This window comes from Ylistrum balloti, unplaced genomic scaffold (genome assembly GCF_031769215.1).
Source record: "Ylistrum balloti isolate Yb309-2 unplaced genomic scaffold, AGI_CSIRO_Ybal_v1 Utg370808, whole genome shotgun sequence".
Lineage (NCBI taxonomy): Eukaryota > Metazoa > Mollusca > Bivalvia > Pectinida > Pectinidae > Ylistrum > Ylistrum balloti.
This window is the reverse complement of record NW_026782468.1, coordinates 7,046-27,801: the sequence shown is the minus strand read 5'-3', so window position 1 is coordinate 27,801 and position 20,756 is coordinate 7,046. Positions and strand designations below refer to the sequence as shown.

Below are 20,756 nucleotides of genomic sequence, written 5' to 3'. Positions count from 1 at the left end.
CTGCAAGAAAACGCCATATACATTTCACCGAGTTACGTGTGATTTTTTGTTGTTGTATAGCTGAAGATAACTAATTCGGTAAGAGATAAGGACCTGTAAAACAGCAAGAAGGCAGTTTGTTTAGTTGATGTTATTTTATTCCGTCCCAAGTAAAAGTGAAGATTTTACAAATGCAAACATTAATGTAGTATACAATATGCAATACAGTATATGTAATGGACATAATGTAAAGGTGAATTATAAAGAAGTCTACAGCAACATAATGAATATCATCACAACATCTTGGTTGACAGAAACTGAGTAATCAGTAGGGAAAGGTTTAAAATCATGCTGGTGCTGATTAAAAGATAATCCAAAACAAAAACTTATCAAATCATAAAAGATATCAGAGCAATTGACATGAATTGACGTGTCAACTTATTTTGGACAAGATCAGGAAGATATAGGGATTAATCCAAAATACTGCACAATATTTAACATGACAACGTTTTTAGAAGGGGGAATTAACTATGACAAAAGGGGAGATAACTGTGGTAGAGAGATCACTTTGCAGTGAGAGGTATTGGCAATGCCTGAATACTAAGTGACAGCTCCTAATTCAAATATAAAACATTATTAAAAACAAAGAATAATTGCTTTGTAACGTTGTTCAATGACAATGTAACGTTACAGGATTGTTTACATGTGACATCTACTTCCGGTTTATATTGTTACTTTCGGTTGGCAATATTACTTCCGGTATAAACATTTGACTTCCTGTTTACAGTGTTACTTCCTGTGGGCAATCTTACTTCCAGTATAAATATTTGACTTCTGTTTAAGAATTGATACATATTTGGTTATTTTGACAAAGCAATTATATAACAGCTCAAGGAGACTATTGCAAAATAAACTTTCTAAACCATGATTTATAAATTTTCTGTATAGCTAGAAAGCATTTAATAACTGCTAAATTCAAACGTCTCAGTTACCAGCTACATGTAGGGGTATTTATTTCCTTGTTTATACAATGAGTACACCCACTATAATTTCTGGTTTGAACAAATGAATGGGTAACTGTTAGCAATCCATGATTTTGGCACTGATTTACATATAAATCTTAGGTTCAGAAGATATAATCAAAAATAAAAACATAGCAGACATATACCTGTACAATAGGAGACATGTCGAACACAGTGACAAGGTCTGGTGTTGTGAATAAAGGATATTTACATGCGCTTAGCGTGTATATTTTGTCTGTTAAGAATTTTCCTAAATTTACAACACATATATGTAATTACAACACATTTGGAATGCAATGAGCAATAAGACTAATAATATGACATATGTTCTGTTTTAAATTGTAAAATGTATAATGATTAGTATAAAATTTATAAGCAATGTTTACAGTAATGTCTTATATTTCAAAAACTTTGTAAAATATATAACAAGAAATATGACATTGGCTCACCTGTAAAACAGCAAGGAGACAGCTTGTTTAGTTGATGTTTCTTTATTCCGTCCCAAGTAGAAGTGAAAATTTATTTATTTATTTTTTTATTTATTTTTTTGTGGGGGAATACAAGTAATTCAAGGGACTGTCCGTGAAAGTTGAGATTCTGATTGGCTGACCAGTTCGTAGCGCATGCTCAGATTGCTCACAAGTACGCGTGGGTTCTTAACAAACTTTTAGTTACTCAACGCAGTTGTAATGCTCGGTTACGTCACACTGCTTTGTTAGCCCGGCTAATTGAATCTGCTCACCTTGTCAGTATCATATTACAATAGATTTTAGTGAAAATCAGGTCTGGCCGAAATTAATCAAAGTGGCTTAAGCCTTTGTAAATATGTGACATGAGTTATTTATCAATATACTGCTTTTAAGACAGGACGATCAGTACAAAAAGTAAATTTGTATAATGAAATACAGTCTTAGGTTGGTCAAATACAAAAACACTTTAACAAAGATTAGTGGTGAGACATTTCCGGCTTTAACTCAATATACGGGAATTTCCCAGCTAGGGCCTATTATTATTAGAAAAATAAAAATTAATTACCATAAGATATAATAAAATAAAATGTAAGTTTTTAAGAATTGTGGATCTAATTCAAAAGTACTTCCACAATATATATTATAAAAAAGATGAAAAAAAAGTTTCATAAAGGAAAGAAAAAAATGTAAATTTTCCTTATGAAAAACACATGGGGATGGTGGCTTGACGGGGATATTTGGCACGTGCAGATTGAGGGGTCCAGCCGTACCAGTCCAAAATTAGCTTGCTGAATATCATTAGTTTTCAGAAAATCAGCATAAAGCAGGGTCGATTGACGCACATATTTCCGGTAGCATTATACTATTAAGTATAAGTTGAATGGATGGTATCTTATCTTTATCTTTGTTTTATGCTTGAGAGGAAATTAACTTGTACATTTTTAAATTTACACTTATCAGTTCCTACATTCGGTACAAGTGCGTTTGTGTATCGTGGAATTGTTCCAGACCACCGGAACAGTTTCAACCGAGTTACGCAAAAGCGTGGTGATGCTCGTTACTCGGTATCATAACCAAACTTCTCATTTGTAAGTACTTGTGCGGCCTTTCGGAATAATTAAGTCGGCATTTAATTCGAAACTTACATCACCAGCCCAAGTTCAAGTTTTTTTTTTTTTTTTTTTTTTTTTTGTTTTTTTTTTTTGGTGAGATTTCTAATCATCGAGTAAAGAATCTGATCTTCACACAGCCAGGTATCCATGTATTTGCTATTATTAACATTCCTGTTCATAGAGTTATACTAAACCGTTCATTCCTAAGCCGACCAAGCGCTAGAATACCTTATAACCTAACTCTGTCCCGTATACACAAATCAACAAATCTCTTCCGCTATCCTTCAAAACGCGGGAAATATTAATTATCAACATTGGCAAGGAGAGTCGGGAGAGCCTTGAAATCACCTTTGACAATACTAAAGTTTCAGTGTTTAAACACTTCAGACGGCCATGTCTGTTTTGTTCAAATGAAAATTGATTGTATCATTGCCGTCCTTACACTTGTGTAGTAACTTTCATCAAAATCGGACATTTACATTGGCAGCTGTGTCCATCTTAGATTTGGGGAAATGTCTTTAACATATTTTAACATGATAATCAATTTTCACCCCAGACTTCATTGCAATCTAACCAACGGGTTTTTTTTAAACCCGCTATATTTTAGCCAATCAGAGGTTCTGGCAGACATATTTGATATCCGATTACCAAAAAGATTAGTTGGAAACACAACTCCTCATGTCTATCTACGCAAACACCTCTTCCTATCATCACTTCCCTTGAACACCACCTGGACCTCTTAAATAGTTTGAAGTTTCACAATTAACCTTTAAATCAACTATCACCAATTTAGTCGAAATCTACCAAGAACATCACAGTAATTACCTTGGCGTCTAGAAAACATTGAAATTATTTACCGCCAAAAACATTGTCAGATAATGCATTCTACAAGCGAAGTTTATTCAAAATGTCGTGTAAAGCGAACCTGAAACGGAATTGAGCTCGGGTAGATGATTTGATTAAGTTTCAACTCGATACAAGTGCATCACTCAGAATACTGGACTCCTTCGAAATAAACATCAACAAAAAATATAGACGTATTCTCTGTTCCGTTGACGGATAATCCCAAACCAGCAACAGTACGGATTAGCAAACATCTAGGGCTACTCAACAGACTCGTTTCACACACAGGAAGTGATTCATGCATCGCCACAGAATTGCTTTTAAAGCCTTCTTCGATACGACCTACTTTCTAAACTAGTCGACTCAGTTTAAATGAACCAATGAAGGACGCCATACCTATGTTGGAATGACAAATGCCATTTCTTTAGTGGCATCGCGTCAAAATGGTTCCCAGTTCATTCGGGAGTAAGGCAAGGAGGTGTGCTCTCTACATTTTTGTATCAAGTATTCATTTATGAACTGCTCAAAAAAGACCCTGTTGATACCTCCCGGTAACCCGATATTAATTGATCACATTGTCCTGATTCCGGTTTCTCCAACAGCCCTCAAAGATTGTACAAAACAGACACAAACGTGAATAGCACCTTTTAATAATTTAGAGCTAGATACGACAGAGCCAAACAATGACTAAACTACATTATACAGCTGCTTCGTCCTTTTAGGAATCGTCAGTGATACTATATCATACAGCTGTTTCGTCCTTTTAGGAATCGTCAGTGATGCTACATCATACAGCTGTTTCGTCCTTTTAGGACTCTTCAGTGATGCTACATCATACAGCTGTTTCGTCCTTTTAGGACTCGTCAGCGGTGCTACATCATACAGCTGTTTAGTTTAGGACTTGTCAGTGATGCTACATCATACAGCTGATTCGTCCTTTTAGGACTCGTCAGTGATGCTACATCATACAACTGTTTCGTCCTTTTAGGACTCGTCAGTGATGCTACATGATACAGCTGTTAGTCCTTTTAGGACTCGTCAGTGATGCTACATCATACAACTGTTTCGTCCTTTTAGGACTCGTCAGTGATGCTACATCATACAGCTGTTTCGTCCTTTTAAGACTCGTCAGTGATGCTACATCATACAGCTGTTTAGTTTAGGACTTGTCAGTGATGCTACATCATACAGCTGTTTCGTCCTTTTAGGATTCGTCAGTGATGCTACATCATACAGCTGTTTCGTTTATGACTTGTCAGTGATGCTACATCATACAGCTGATTCGTCCTTTTAGGACTCATCAGTGATGTTACATCATACAGCTGTTTCGTCCTTTTAAGCCTCGTCAGTGATGCTACATCATACAACTGTTTCGTCCTTTTAGGACTCGTCAGTGATGCTACATCATACAGCTGTTTCGTCCTTTTAGGACTCGTCAATGATGCTACATCATACAGCTGTTTGGACCTTTTAGGACTCGTCAGTGATGCTACATCATACAGCTGTTTCGTCCTTTTAGGACTCGTCAGTGATGCTACATCATACAGCTGTTTCGTCCTTTTAGGACTAATCAGTGATGCTACATCATACAGCTGTTTCGTCCTTTTAGGACTAATCAGTGATGCTACATCATACAACTGTTTCGTCCTTTTAGGACTCGTCAGTGATGCTAAGAGCCTAAATTTTGAAACCTAGAAGGGGAAGGAGGAAAATCAGAAGTGGTCGAAAAAAAGTCAAAATCTATTTTCATATATCAGACAATTTTAGAACGGCTTGAAGTATTTGTGTATATTCTGAACCGTACCACTATTCCAAGGAATTTAAACGTGGCATGCAGGTTACTGCAAATCTTGATTATTTAAAGTTTACCTGCAGTATCTACAACCTACTATCTCAAAGATTGTACAAAAGGCACACACTTAAATAGCACCTTTTAAAACTTTATAATTAGATACAGTAGACCCCAAAAAAATAATTTGCATCATACAGCTGTTTCTTCCTACTCGTTACTTGTGTTACATTAAGCATTTTTCCATGAGATGATATGTACAGTAATCCTGCTGAGATAGATTTATTGAAAAGTATAAACAGAGTTTTAACGAGTGATTGAGAAACTCCTTTGATGAAGGGATTGTATCAGAACCTGTTGGTTTATTAGTATCTAGAAGCTTGTGTTGATCAGTAATGCCTTGATCAGTAATACCTTGATCAGTAATGCCAATAGAAGAGAATTTTTGTCTTGATCGAGGAGAGTCAGGTCATACATTTGTAAATCCTAAGCATTCTTTTCTGTTACAGAAATAGATATAACATAGTAATTAAAGACTCAGATTTATCTATAGGATATATCTTAGATCCAGAAGGATGGGGTATTTACTTTGCTTTGGAATGCTGATGGTCTTATTTTCAATCTAATTTCATAAGTCATCGAGATTTTATCATTAGGTCTAATTTACTCGTATTAGGTACAAATAGGTTTATAGTTTACAGCTGTTAAAATTTTGTTAGTGAGTACAGAAGTCGTTTCATCAATATCACCACAGAACAAAAAAATTCGATAGCTCCATCAAAATATGTACAGGTATTGTGGAAATATAAAATGAGTGTTTATTAGCCATTTGTGGGTTTTTTCCAGCATATCTTACAGATAAAAATATTAATTGGATTGGACAACAGGCTGGAAGCCTATTTGATTGAAAATTTCGGTCTCTAAAATGAAGATTTAATGTCAGTTTTTACCGATTATATGTGTGTTCTAAAATGAGTATATCCATAACAACATCAAAATGTAAATGTTGACATAAATTTTCAGTTTAGAAGCCTCCAAAATTACAGTGACTTTTTACAATAAAGAATCATTAAAATAAACATGGTCAAAGGGAAACAACTCTTATAAAATGGTCAGATTTCAAAACAAAATAGAATTTTTAATAATCCGCCATCACAAGATTAACATTATCGACCTATCAGATACCCACTTAATACACTTATCATGCCCGCAGAAAATTGTTTAGTAATATTCTAAGTTTGAAAACAGTTATTATTATACTCATCCACCTGAATTCTCAAACATCAACCAGTGTTATTGATAGTAATATAAGAAAAAACTTTTGAAAATATGAAATAGAATGTTGTTTTTTTTCTGATATTTTCATACTTACTTACACAATTTATCTTATCTTTGTTAAATGCCTTTTGTCTCTGATAAAGTTCACAGTCGTGGATAATATATATTTAAATTCATAGTGGAAATTTTGCCATATTGACAGAGAGAAAGCGTCAAAATGTTTCTTTCGTCTATGTATCTGGGACAAAGTAGTGCTTCACTGTTTCAAGTGAGGCACATCGGACATGCGGAGAGTCAGCATGCAGACTGTGCATACTTCCTTCTTGAAATGACAGAGAATTGCTTTGCATGTGTGATTGATAAAGCAGAAGACGCTTACTTTTCCAGAACACCTGGTCTTATTCTCGTTGTACTTTTACGGGAATCTCTGTGTAAACCTATTTTTGTTCAAATTTTAACATAAGATTTTATAGAATTGGAGTTTGGATTATAATAATATGTTCACGTTATTTTCTTATTTTTATCATTCATAATAAAAAAAATATTGTCAAACAGTAAATTACTGCCTCCCAGGCAGCTCGTTTCTCTGGTCTCAGTAATGATGGACATGGAGCAATGTAAACTAATTCATTATAACATAGATTTTATATGTAGTGTGTTATATAGTCTAGGGAGTGGGAGTGTGATAGCATTGTTTGTGTCTTATATCTGTGCCACTCATTTCTTAGGATTTTGTATATAATAAATAGTTGTTTGTATATATTTGTGTTGCGAAATCTGTCAGCATGCATGTGAATTGGCCTACCCCCACAATTCTTGACATCAATATTTCCATCATAACCCCATTGAGTAATGGCCAAGGAAAGACCAACACCTCAATGCCTGGATGTCGAAGCACTTTCTGGAGAATTTGATCGCTACAAATAATGATTTTAAAGTTAAAGTGCTTTAATTTGGCCGGCCTCATTGTTTCCGGATATTTTTGAAGTGTATATCTTAAACATTATGTAAATTCCATTCCAGGATCTGTTGGGACAGTTGTAAGCCGCGAATTCAGCACTTTCAATACTGTATTAATATAAGAATGCGGACCAACCGGTATCGGTCCATATACCTGCTATCATTCTGTAAAATAAATCTTCCTTGTAGAGAGATGACAAAATCAGCCAGAGAGAAAGATAAGGGTCCTTCAGTCTGCTACATGAGCTACAATTATTTTTATAACTATATTCTCAGTTGGTCCCAATTCATTAGGATGAAGACATCATTTCTCTAATGTTCTTTGAAAATATTCTGTCGAGAGAAGCCAGGCTTTCAAATTGAACTCTTTTGGGTTTGGACTAAACACTATTTTTTTCTTGTCTAAAAACGTTTTCATGTACAAGTAGCCTTATTGCATTTGCTTTCCTCTTCTGAGACAACCATGTCTGCGATGCCACTACGACGTTATCAGTATTGTCGACACTGGAAATGAAAAACGGGATCTGGGACTGGTTGTGTTCGGTACATTGGGGGATATGAATATGTAAAAATTCCCTTCATAGGAATTGATAGAGCATCTGTTGCAAACGCTTGGTGAAGAGGTATCCACCCGCCAAATATCATTGCTTTGTGAGTATCTTCAGTAGCCAATAGGTCTCCCAATGGAGATAATGTTTGTTCAAATCAATTGCATTTAAATCTACAGATGTCTATAATGATGTATCCAACAATTTTAGAAACAGTTGTCAAGCAGAATATGCAACATTCACTCAAGATGTTCTTATGGTCATAGTACACATTTTATTTCAATGACATAAAACTAACTATACAGCATCAAATCTTTCATTTATAATCAACCTTTGATGCGATATTTCATTCATAATCAACCGTTTCTACAAAATGAGCATTAACAATATTAACAGTCTTCATAATATTTACAGAGATACAAAAAAATATCCAAACATATCATTAATTTAGAATCCATGATTTATACATAACACTAGACCCTTTTGTTTCTATTTCAGTGAGAAGCCACCATTCTGATCCAATAATGCTTTCAAGTATACATGTTTTAATATCACATAGCACTAATGTACACCCTACTTCCAATAGTCTCTGAATAGGAACACGTGTAGATCACTTAATCTGAAATTAAGTTTTTCCGTGCAGCTACGAGTAAAGTGTTGCTGGGTTTTACTTCAGATTCATTTCCTTTGTTCAACATTAAAGTACCAGAAGTTCCAAGATCTTTTTTTAACATTATCTGTAACACTTTGTCAATCATCATCAGTCCACCATGTAGTTGGGGTGAACGACCAGGAATGGATCCTCTTCACGCACCAGTGCCTCTCCTTTCAACCCTGTCTGCTTCAGCTCTATGAGAACATGGTCCTGTAACACAACAATTCAAGTTTCAATCACATCTTTTGGTAAATCAATTTTTTTCAGGAAGATCCTGTCCTTTTTTTTTTTTTTTGTCTATGTAATGATATTCAATAAATATGATAACGCACATATATGAAGTACAAGGGTTTGCCTACCAAAAATCTTTGTCATCAAACATATATAAAGTTCTGTCCACTAGTTTGCTCCTGTCGCAACAACAAGGGTGAAGAATGAAGAAGCGAATAATTGTACCATCAAGTGCGTCAAACCTCAGAACTAACAACTGGTAACAGATGGTGAGCTTTTGACCAATGGTAATCACACATTCTGTTTACAGCAACACCTCTATTGTTTTATCCCGACGTTTTAAAAATACTTCAATTAGAATTTGTCCAAAAATATTCTAGGAAGTTATCAATAGATTGTAAATAAGCGACCATTAGGTGAGTGTTGTTGTTTATCTAGGCTACAGAATTAATTAAAACTAAAAACTGTCAAGAAAAAAAAATGTCCCTTCAACAGGTAGTGTCAATAGAGGACCATCTTTAACCCGTTCATGAGTGATGATGGGAGTCTGAAGTCAGGCTGAAAGTCATACACTCAGTTCTGGAAAACAGTTTCTGTTGAAATATTGTCACAAAGTATATATTTATCTCTTTCAAACTTGCAACACTAATACTATTTTGTAATAAAGGAAATGAACAGTTCCTTCAAAATGAAGATTTTTGCAAATGCGTCCTCGTTCCCTCATGCATTTAACAATCTACATCACAAACTTACATGATGCACAAGTCTATCCAAAACTTTTTCTACGACGGTCTTCTTCTCCAATAACTCAGCCTCAGAATCAATCTCGCTCTCCATTTCACGCAGGTACCAGCTGACAAGGTCACTGCGTCTTAAATTATGGGAGTCATCATCTGCACAAAAATATCATCCCTCTTATCATTAAAGTGTTCAGCCTTGCACAAATAACAGACACAAGAACATCAAATTAAGTCTTCTAAATCAAAGGAACTATTTTCTTTAAGATTCAAAAGAACAATCATAAATATCAACAATATCCACTGTATGTTAAATAACCTTTCCTCGATTTGATGACCGTAAAAACGGAAAACAACAATAAAAGGATTGAAAACTTCAAATAAAAAACTGGTGTATGTCACTAGCTTTACCTGTTGTTTGTAGTAGTATAGGTAAATTTTTTTTCAGAAGGCTGTTAATTAATTTAAGATTGTAGATACTTTGTAGAAAATATGGTTACATACAGACTCCCATGTTTTAATCAAAGCACAATTGGTTCAAATCAGTTCCTTTGACCGATATTGCTTTAGTTTGCTTGAATTTGACAAGAGTTTTTATATAACTTTGCCTTGTATGTTAAACTGCGAACGGTTTCTAAACCAGAAATAAAGTAATTTTTTCTAACCAGACCATGGTTTATTGCAATCACATAAAATTTCAAACTTCAGATAACAGATCAGTCTGAATATATACACACCTTGTGTTTCTTCTTCCTGTCTTCTCATATAAAGCACCATCAAATTGGCCATCTGTTTGTACTCATCGTATGATAACTTCAAGCCCTTCTTAGGCTGGGCAGCTGAAGCATTTTCACTCTCCTGTGGAGCCTGCGGCTCTGCTGGTGTAGCATCTGTTGACAATTCAGATCATATATTAGTTATGTGGTTTCTTGTCTCATCTTTATGTAACCTATTCTTTGATCCATAAAAATATCAGTACTACCCACCTCCTATAACACAACGCAGCCCTACTTATCTCTTACAACAAAACACCAGTATTACCCAACTCCTACTGTACCTCTAACTCCTATAATGTGAGGCCATTGGTCAGCCAATTTATCATCATTGAACCTACAGGAATCTTTTATTTCCCAATTACTATTTCTTTGTACTCATTCTGCCCCAATGAAAAGTATGAAATTTATATAAATTATAGAATATTCCTTCTTTATAGCAAAGTTTCCATCTGAATTAATGAAAAAATACCTATCATTATCAAGACACAGAGAATATCATCCATTTACTTGTTTCATGTGAACAAACTTGACTTTCAAAGCAAATTAACAGCCACAACACTTAAATGCCAGTTCTGGCCCCTGACCTACCATCAATGTCCATTTCCTCCTGATCCTGTTGATCTTCCTCCTCCAGGTGGATGTCTGGCTGTTCGACACGGATGATTGATTTGTTCAGTAGGCGAAACGCTTCCTTCACATGCTTTGGCTGCACCTTAATGGCAGATACAAATTGGGTTAATACTAACTTATCAATATTCATTACCTTACTGACTTCTAACTTTTGAGTTTTTTCTATGTTGATAGAACATACGATATATAACATAAGAAACCACTACACATCTCTTCCAAAGGCACCATTACAGGTAGTAATGATACATGAACCATGTACAACTTGTGTGTTCTGTAGTTTAAGGACATTGAGACATTGAGTTGAAAATCTTAATCAACCATCACTATTTAGCTAATATTTCAGAAGTACTGCTTAATCTTTTTGGTCATTTCATTGTATCTATACTCGTTGGTATATTTTGTAATAATGTTTATCGTACTAATAAAATCCATTGTGAAATCTCCGGAGTCAGTGACTCAGTGATATATATATACATATACAAATAACTCATGTGCCTCGTGCCGATCATAATGGAGGCAATGTCACAATTGCATGACCTTTTTTATTTGGTTCCGAGGTCGGTTAGTGTCTGCAAACATTTAACACCTAGTAGGTTATCATCATCAAAGTTGATAGTATGGATTGGATTATGACATAAGCAAACACCTAGTAGATTATCAATCATATCGGCCCATCACTAGTGTCTTATCATCCAAAGTTGATAGTATGGATTGGATTATGACATAAGCAAGTCACAAACTTTGCCAAATCACAGGCCATCAAGAGTAATATGGGGAAAAAGCCTTGCCTAAAGACACAACCATAACAGCATAGACCAAATCATGGGTAAATGAGGACAGGAATATGGATTCCTGGTTTAGACATCTGCTTATTATCACATTTCCTCATTACAAATGGAACAAGATATTAAGTGGGTTTCAGTGTACTTGCATCAGTCTTGTTTAATCTAAAGTTGATATTAAGCTTACAACTTAACAACATTCCATCCGAGAATACTTACTTCATCCTGACAGTGAAGTCGTGCCATGGCTTCAGATAAGCGGATCATGCTCTCAAGCTGTCGAACTGTGATCCTCCATGAGCTCTTGGCTGCTCCTGTGCCGTCTCTTTGTCGCAGATGTTTGTACTCCTCAATCATGTACTCTTGTGCCTCTTTGTTGATCTGTCCAGAAGCATCAATAATAACACACTGGTAACATTATGTATGACTTTATTATTTTAAAGTAAAGTTCGTTGATATGTCATGATATCTAGATGATGAAAGCTCATTAACGCATGGTTATATCAGTAAAGTGATTTAGTTTTAGTTCTAATTGTGAAATATTGAACTTTGAAAATTGATCTAGCATTGTATACCTTGGGTTTGAACTGCCGAGCAAACATGAGATATCGTGTGATGTCCTCCACTGAGTAGATCCTCTCCACAGACTCCTCCTGGCGACTGTGTAGATCCACAATACGACGAGCAATAGCATAGTCTGTCACCTGCATAAATATAGATTTTTGTACCTGTAATTTAACTTCCTTTCATCCAAATGTTTAAAATTTGAGACATTCTGATTAATAATAATTCTTTGCAATGACCTTTTCCAATTCAAAGGAAACAGACTCTGAAACTGATCAAAATTATCAAGATTTTTACCAACAGTCGGGTTTTACATGGCATATTCGCGATATCGGATATGTCCGGCAGGTTTCTGTAAAACTGTTCTTTACTACTTTATCAAACCTACTTATACATGTGAATTGAGGAAAGTTCATGTTCTCAATTTTTACCTCATTGCATTCATCAACCAAGATGAAGAACAAGTCGAATCGGGACATAATAGGTGCCGTCAATGTGATGTTCTGCTTCAGTGACTTTGTTCTATCGTATCGTCCTCCTATAGGGTTGGCAGCTGCTAATATTGACGTTCTGGCATTCAGTGTGGCCTATAAAAGAAAGGAATAGGATTGTAATAAATTTGAGGGAGAGAATGATCATCCAACTAATCTGTTATTTTCTTCCCACAGGAAATATTTTACAAATACAACAAAATTTTCTACATGACACACAACATATTCAGCGATCCAATCGCCTATTAAGTTCCCTTGAAAATTTACTGACAAATATCTTACACACAAAATCAAAATAAAACACATCAGCTGTATCTATATATTGGTCACTAGGCTGATATTTCATTTCCAAACCAACATTTCCGTAATACCAGTTGTTACATATGTACCTACCCGAACGCCAGCCTTGGTGATGGAGATTGTCTGCTGTTCCATGGCTTCGTGGATAGCTACCTGATCCTTAGGATCCATCTTGTCAAACTCATCTATACAGCACACTCCATTGTCTGCCAACATGAGGGCACCGGCCTCGATGACAAACTCATGTGACTCTTCATCTTTGACCACAGCAGCAGTTAAACCTGCTGCAGTGCTAGCCTTACCACTTGTGTACACTGCCCTTGGACTGAACTCTTCAACCTGTGAAGTAACATACAGGCAAATGATTTCAGTTTTCCTATAAATCTGTTCTACCATATAAGAGAATACACATATGAAGACAAAAGTTCAAAATGATCTTAATAGATTAAGAAACAGTCTCATCTGCTTTAAGAACTGACTGCTGCAAGTGCTTGTGTCTCCAACAATACAAACTTCATCTTACCTGTTTTAGGAATTGACTTTTTGCAGTACTTGGGTCACCAACAATACAAATGTTGACATCACCACGAAGATTGGTCTTCTCTGTTGTAATCTTGGGAACACCACCAAACAACATCAGAAGCACACCTCTTTTGATTTCTTCATTACCTGATATAAAAAAGAGAAACAAAATGTCACAGCAAAAAAATACAAATACAAATCATACAAGCTGTTTTATCTTACATGTGAACATATATCTGATTTAATGGTTTCCATAATTTGAATATCACCTGGTAATTGATTGGATTTTTTTCGATTTTTCACATCAAACTAAAAAACCCATGCTTATCTTCATTTATATCACACTGAAAACCCTGAAATCTTCATTAAGCAAGCACGAATAGATAAATATTTTTTTGTATTTTTACATTTCACAATTACCATGATCTTCACCTTAATTCTTCAGAACTGAAGCCAATGGTCACTTTACAGAAGCTTCTTATAAAATAAGTATGTCTACTTGTCAGACAATAAAAACCTGAAGAACAGATGACAAATATCATTGTTACTTGTCTGAACAGCAACAAAGGCCTGCCATTGTCTTGTACCATAGACATTGATATAACACTGTATGCTTCATACTTCAATACTTCATTCAAATACATCAGTGTCTTACCATGTATTGTTGGGAAGAGACTGGAACACATATTGTGGTAAAGATTTTTGTCCATGCTCATATCATACACTTTCTGCCACTCATCATCTGTCATCTGTTTCTTGATTGTCTCTGCTGTCATCTCCTCATCTTTCATGTCTCGGCCACCAAACTGTAAAAAAAAATATCAAAAGTGATACAACTGCCATAAATCAGACATTGACGGTATTCATATACTACTGTCAAATTACCTTCTGCACATAGGCAGCTTGACTTTGTCTTCTGATTTTCTACCAAGGATCTTCCTATCATGAAAGTCATGTATATTTTTTCTTGAGATGAATTCTCAGGAAACCCTTCTCTTGACAATAATAACGTGCTGAATAAGTTTTGAAAATAAGGCAGTAATATATTATCAGTGACAGGAGTGACACAGTAATTAAAGTATGGTTTTTCAGTACCGAAATTCAGAGTTATGAAATAAGTTGCATTAATTTATTTAGCCAGACTGTTATCAACAGATAAGGATTTCCTTTCTTTAATTATCAAGAAACCCTTTTTATGTGCATATTTCCATGAAAACCAACTGTCATTTTTCCTAAGATGATACACTTGATATACATATGCAATAATAAAGAAAAAATCAGACATCCAACTATAGTTTCAGGAGCTAATATTAAGTATATATGTACGTACCCTTGGGTTACTCGAGGACACAGTGCAGGCCAAAAAAGCCAGTCTGTAGGTAAGATCTCGTACTCCCAGTGCCTTCAGGCCTCGCACACCTTCAGTCTCATAACCCTCATTTCCACGAACCCTGGAAGATGTCTCAGATCGTGCCCCTGATAAGTCAATATAATCATTTTAATCATGATCTTTATCTAAAGTCATGTTTTATTCAACTAGGGAACTACCGGCTTTGGTCTGATAATACATAAAGAATACACATATAATAGTTTATAATGTTTTGACATGAAGCAGAAGTCAACTGAGATGGTCCCTACTCTTAATTCCAGTACAACATTACTCAATTGGTGTTGAGATGGTCCCCACATTCATCTCCAGTACACCATTACTCACCTGGTGTTGAGATGGTCCCTACATTCATCTCCAGTACACCATTACTCACCTGGTGTTGAGATGGTCCCTACATTCATCTCCAGTACACCATTACTCACCTGGTGTTGAGATGGTCCCTACATTTACTACCAGTCCACCTTTACTCACCTGGTGTTGATGTGGTCCCCAGATTTACTACCAGTCCACAATTACTCACCTGGTGTTGAGATTGTCCCCATATTTACTACCAGTACACCATTACTCACCTGGTGTTGAGATGGCCCCTACATTTACTACCAGTACACCATTACTCACCTGGTGCTGAGATGGCCCCTACATTTACTACCAGTCCACCATTACTCACTTGGTGTTGATATGGTCCCCACATTTACTACCAGTACACCATTACTCACCTGGTGTTGAGATTGTCCCCATATTTACTACCAGTACACCATTACTCACCTGGTGTTGAGATGGCTCCCACATTTACTACCAGTACACCATTACTCACCTGGTGTTGAGATGATCCCCACATTTACTACCAGTACACCATTACTCACTTGGTGTTGAGATGGTCCCCACATATACTACCAGTACACCATTACTCACCTGGTGTTGATATGGTCCCCACATCTGGTACAACAATCAGAGTACCTGTGAAGTCACATTTATCTCCTGCCTGTGCCGTCTCAACAGCCTCAGCACGAAGAATAACCTCAACACTGAAACACATAAAACATAAGGTATCACTGCTGTATTCATGGTCACTTAAATTCATTTCTTCATTTTTCATTAACACCTACATAGATAACCAGATTGCAAGACCAGAGTTTTAAACCTTTACTTCCCAAAACAACCTTAAATACTAAACCATTTTTTCAAGTATAATTACAGCCACAATCTTACAAAAGGATGCTGCACATCCATATCTAAAATCTCCCTTTCAATGAAATAAAATTGATGGGGAAGAATATTACACCAGTAAAACAGGTCTTCAGACTCCAATATATCATCTTAGCTTACCTTCTAGGAATACTTCCCCTAGGGAGTTCTGCCTGTGTTTCCTGTATCCGCACTTTTTGAAAATCGACAAATTTGGATTTGTTCACATCTAACATGAATCGAGATCTATTGTTACAAACAGGATTCCTACAAATGGTTGGCTGAAAAAAAATCAATATGAACTCAAATCAGTATGAGGGACAATCCATTTATTCCAATACTAACTAATTACTAACTGATAAAATGTGACAAATTATTTACTCCAGTCAAAGTTTGCACACGTTTTACTAAGACAGAAGTGACAAGTGCAGTGTTCTCCCTTGTTTTTTCTAAACTGGAGGTAAATTGTATCCCTAATATTGTTTATATACAGGAGAGTGCTTGAAAATCAGTTTCGGTTAAAATTTGATATTTGTTTTACTAGAGAAGCAAAATGTGACAAGTGTTTTTACAAGTGTTTTTCTCAGATAAACATTGAAATGTTTTAATACAGCAAAATGTGACAAGTTTTTAATTAGATAAACTTTGACACATAATTAACTGGAGCAAATCATGACGAGTGTAAATCTAGTGGAAAATGTGACAGGTGTTTTACTCAGGTAGACTTTTGAAAGCATTTCATGAGGACAAACACCTTGCTGGTTTTCAGACCATGAAAAACGAAAGGCAACACATATGGAAAGGGAGGTAATCATGTAAAATCTCTGATTTTATTCTATTATTCTAGTCATAAAAAGCTATGCTCTGGCATAGCCCAGAGCTACGTTCTTATTACCTTTATTACCTTATTAACTTTTTGGATAGAATGCAGAACTATATCAAGAAAGGGCGATCTACAAGAAACCATTTTATTTCATGGCTGTTACCTGTGTGTACTTAAACTGTTGCTCCACATCCTTAATGACCGTTCTACAATCCAGACACATGAATGTCCCGCTGACCAGTTCTGGATGGACAGGATGTGTCCGCACAACTTGACCAATGATTCGAAGCAACGTGCCTACTTTTGCTGTTGTCATCTCACGGACCCTAGCAAAAGAAATCAAACAATTCAGAAATCTAAAATAATTGTGTTTATTTACCTAATATAAATCTTCTAGAAATTAGGTCTCCTAGTAAGCCCACCCATCAGTTCACCATTTGTATTAGGTCCAATAACTGTTTCAATGAAATGTCATTACACAGTGATTTATTATCAAAAGAGGACAGACAGAGCACAGGGATCAATTTAGGATATAGGGGATAGTACCCCTTTTGACACTAGGGAAAGAAAGCCTTGGTTCCAAAGGGCCACAGGAGGAAGCCTCCTGAGCTGAAAATAATTTACAGTTTTTCAGCACTATGTGATGGACTTTTAAAACAACTATGGAATAAAGTAAGATTCTTTTTAAAACAGAAAATATGTAAAACCAATCAGCTGAAATAATGGAAATCTGAAGAGGAAAACAGCAACCCATACAAAATAGGGGAAGATATCGTAAGATTCAAGAGAAACATTATGAAAGCCGAGAATTTTAGCTGCCAGGATAAACTTTCCAACACCAGTAGTAAAATAACCCTAGATTGATCCTAAGAACATGATGAAACTTCAGATCTCATTATTTATCTCTTCAATTTAATACAGAATAAAACATAGGGAAAAAGACAGTTGAGAGTTTACATATTATACAAAACAGTGATTTCCATTTATGTTCTGTGTTTTTGGTACAGAGGAACATGAATCAACAGTAGGCAATCACTTTGCGGAATGAATTGTATATTTTTGCATTAAATGTTTTGTCTAAATGTTTATTTTTTAGCACAACATCATTTACACATTTGTTTTCAGAAACTTACTTTAGTCTGGTGGGCACATCTGTGAAACTAACATAGAACTCTTTGGCCGGAGGTATCTGTCCCCAATCTTTTGCATAATTTCGCACTGCACGGCAGAGAAATGGATATATTCTGGAATAAAGATTTTATTTTTTAAATCAAGAACCTTTCATTGTTGAACTTTTCATTACAATTACGACACACTGAAAATTAATATATGACATTACTGCTATTTTTATCTTAATCTTGAAAGTGGAAAGGTATACCTTTTTTCCCCACAACTGAAGTAACCCTTTTTTTAAATTAAACTTTTATCAGTATGCATCATGTTAAAACATTTCAATACACACAAACTAAGCTCAGTAACCATGCCACATGTCATTTTAATGACGTTAGCTGGCAAGAATAAAAGAGTGGGCCAGCAATATGCTTTAATATGTAACAAATAATGAAATAAGTTTTCAGACACCATAATAATTCTTCTGTAAGCATTTATAGTGGCAGTTTTTCCAACCTGTAGTATTCCTCCAGAATAGTAGTAGACAGTTGCTGGTTAAACTTCTCAACATCTTCAAAGCTAACTGTTAGAGTGTTTCTTTCTGGTCTAATTAATTCTTGAACTTCTGACAAGTATTTCTGTTCACCATCAACTGAAAATCTAGAGAGAAAAAAAAAAGAATTTTTAATTAGTTAGAACAACACAAAACACAACAGGTTGGGTTTTTTTTTAATAAATAACTTCCCGAGTGAAAAAAATAACTTCCTATATATACTATAGGCACATGTGTAAAAAAACACCCAACAATTTATAATGCATAGACTCAATTGACAAGGGCTCAAACACTAAACATAGTGTTTCACTGAATACTTGTAAACTCAAAGGAAACATGTCACAAACATTTTCAGTTATATTAGAATCACATGCGGCAGTTGTAAAATTACCAGCAGTTGGTCTAACGGCATCAGTTTAATGGCAGACATCAATGGAAAACTATCTTCGAGTATCCAATTAAATATGAAATATCTACAATATTGTTGTGATGTTGTTCTATATGATAATACTGCTGTGATGTTGTTCTATATAATAATATTGTGACGTTGTTCTATATAATAATGTTGTTGTGATGTTGTTCTTTAAAATAATATTAAAAGATCTTATACACACAAAAAATACAAAACTATTTCTAAATGGATAATGATGTAAAAAGGAAGTCAGATTTTGAATTAATTATTGCAATTCGTCAACACAGCACAGCCCTTGAAGTAGGAACCTTTAGAGGTCCGGAACCAGTCGTCTAGAATACATGAATAGCTAGATAAAGTTGTAGCTCCGACAACATTACTATCGTAATATGTTGTCGGGAAAGGAAGGCGGGAAGTTTAGAGATTGTCTATATAGGTTTACTAATTTACCAAGGAACTTTGTCAAAACAACTTTTAAAGTACTGGGAAATCTTGCCTCCATGATTAGGCCAACGGGCTCATGGTCAGGGTGTCGCACTGACAATTATTTCTCATCGAATTAAGTTACGAAGCATTTAAATATTACTTACTCTTCCAAAAAATCTTGGAACAGTTTCTGACATCTTTCACCAACTTGATCCTTCACTTGGTTAGTCCTGACAGCTTGTTCCGCAACATCCATGGTGGAAATAATGTACAACGTGTTTACAGTGTACACAATGAGCTCTTTCCCGCCAGATCAGTCACGTGACTGGGATCTTCACAACATTCGGAACATTTCTAATTCTTTATACAGTAAGAGAACTCGGAAATAGCACTGTGTTCGATGCTCAGCTAGGACTCAAATATTTTTTACTTTATATCATAGTATTCTAAAACCTCAGATATATCTAAAATTATTCTGTGATACATATAATCTCGTTTACATTTTTATATGTTTTACATAGTTCACATATAGTGTTAAAACTTTAATGCATAGCCTGGCTCAACAGTATACAATTCTACATTTGAATTAATATGTGCTGCGTGTCTTTTGTAAAATGAAAATAGATGAATATTTGAAATATTGCCTAAAATGTACTGTTTTAATGCAAAGCCAGATCAATAATTCATGTACCAAATATATAAATGTATTTGATTTGGTCACATAAGAGTGTACTTTCCTTGGTGATATCTGATGCGTGTCCAAATCATAGGTGTTAAAAGTAGCAACACAATAGATCGTAAAATTAAAAAGTTGTGAAACATTTTTGTATTGATCATTAAATTATCGAGGGTTTTCGTCGTTTAGACGTTTCCGATAAAATCTGTAAATATTTTTTTACGCGTAAGACATGTTAGTGCCAGCGTTGTGTGAATAACGTGAATCTCCTATGGTTTATGATGGGTCCCGAAATAGGCCAGCCTTCAAATCGGAAGGGACACAAAATCTGTCAAATTTTCGAGATTTCGTGAAAAGCACTTTCAATTTAGAACCAATATTTCGATATTTACGGTTGAAACAAGACTTTAAAAAATCGTGGCGAATGTTTTGTTGAGACGCACCTTTCAATATGATAAGTGTAACAAATAAGTAAGAAAATTAACTAGAAAA

General features: G+C 35.2%; 1 protein-coding gene across 1 annotated transcript; it reads right to left on the bottom strand.

The window, feature by feature from the left end:
• Positions 1-8,331: 8,331 nt before the first annotated feature.
• Positions 8,332-19,844, bottom strand: LOC132558670 (zygotic DNA replication licensing factor mcm6-B-like). Its single transcript, XM_060223265.1, has 17 exons — positions 19,753-19,844; positions 18,714-18,857; positions 18,221-18,331; positions 17,251-17,413; positions 16,406-16,545; positions 15,992-16,104; positions 15,020-15,165; positions 14,345-14,495; positions 13,691-13,836; positions 13,261-13,506; positions 12,808-12,963; positions 12,388-12,516; positions 12,032-12,193; positions 10,989-11,112; positions 10,362-10,514; positions 9,641-9,780; positions 8,332-8,866 (listed from the first exon to the last, which is right to left on the bottom strand). The coding sequence occupies exons 1-17, from the start codon at positions 19,842-19,844 to the stop codon at positions 8,762-8,764; spliced, it is 2,421 nt and encodes an 806-aa protein (XP_060079248.1). The 3' UTR covers positions 8,332-8,761.
• Positions 19,845-20,756: the final 912 nt, after the last annotated feature.

Excerpts from the sequence above, each read along its gene's own strand:
- LOC132558670 (XM_060223265.1), bottom strand. The coding sequence starts at position 19,844 with ATGGATGTTGCGGAACAAGCTGTCAGGACTAACCAAGTGAAGGATCAA. Across the intron at positions 16,105-16,405 it reads AGGGGAAGTATTCCTAGAAG|TGTTGAGGTTATTCTTCGTG; the intron begins GTAAGCTAAGAT and ends TATGTGTTTCAG. Across the intron at positions 10,515-10,988 it reads GGAGGAAATGGACATTGATG|ATGCTACACCAGCAGAGCCG; the intron begins GTAGGTCAGGGG and ends AATTGTCAACAG.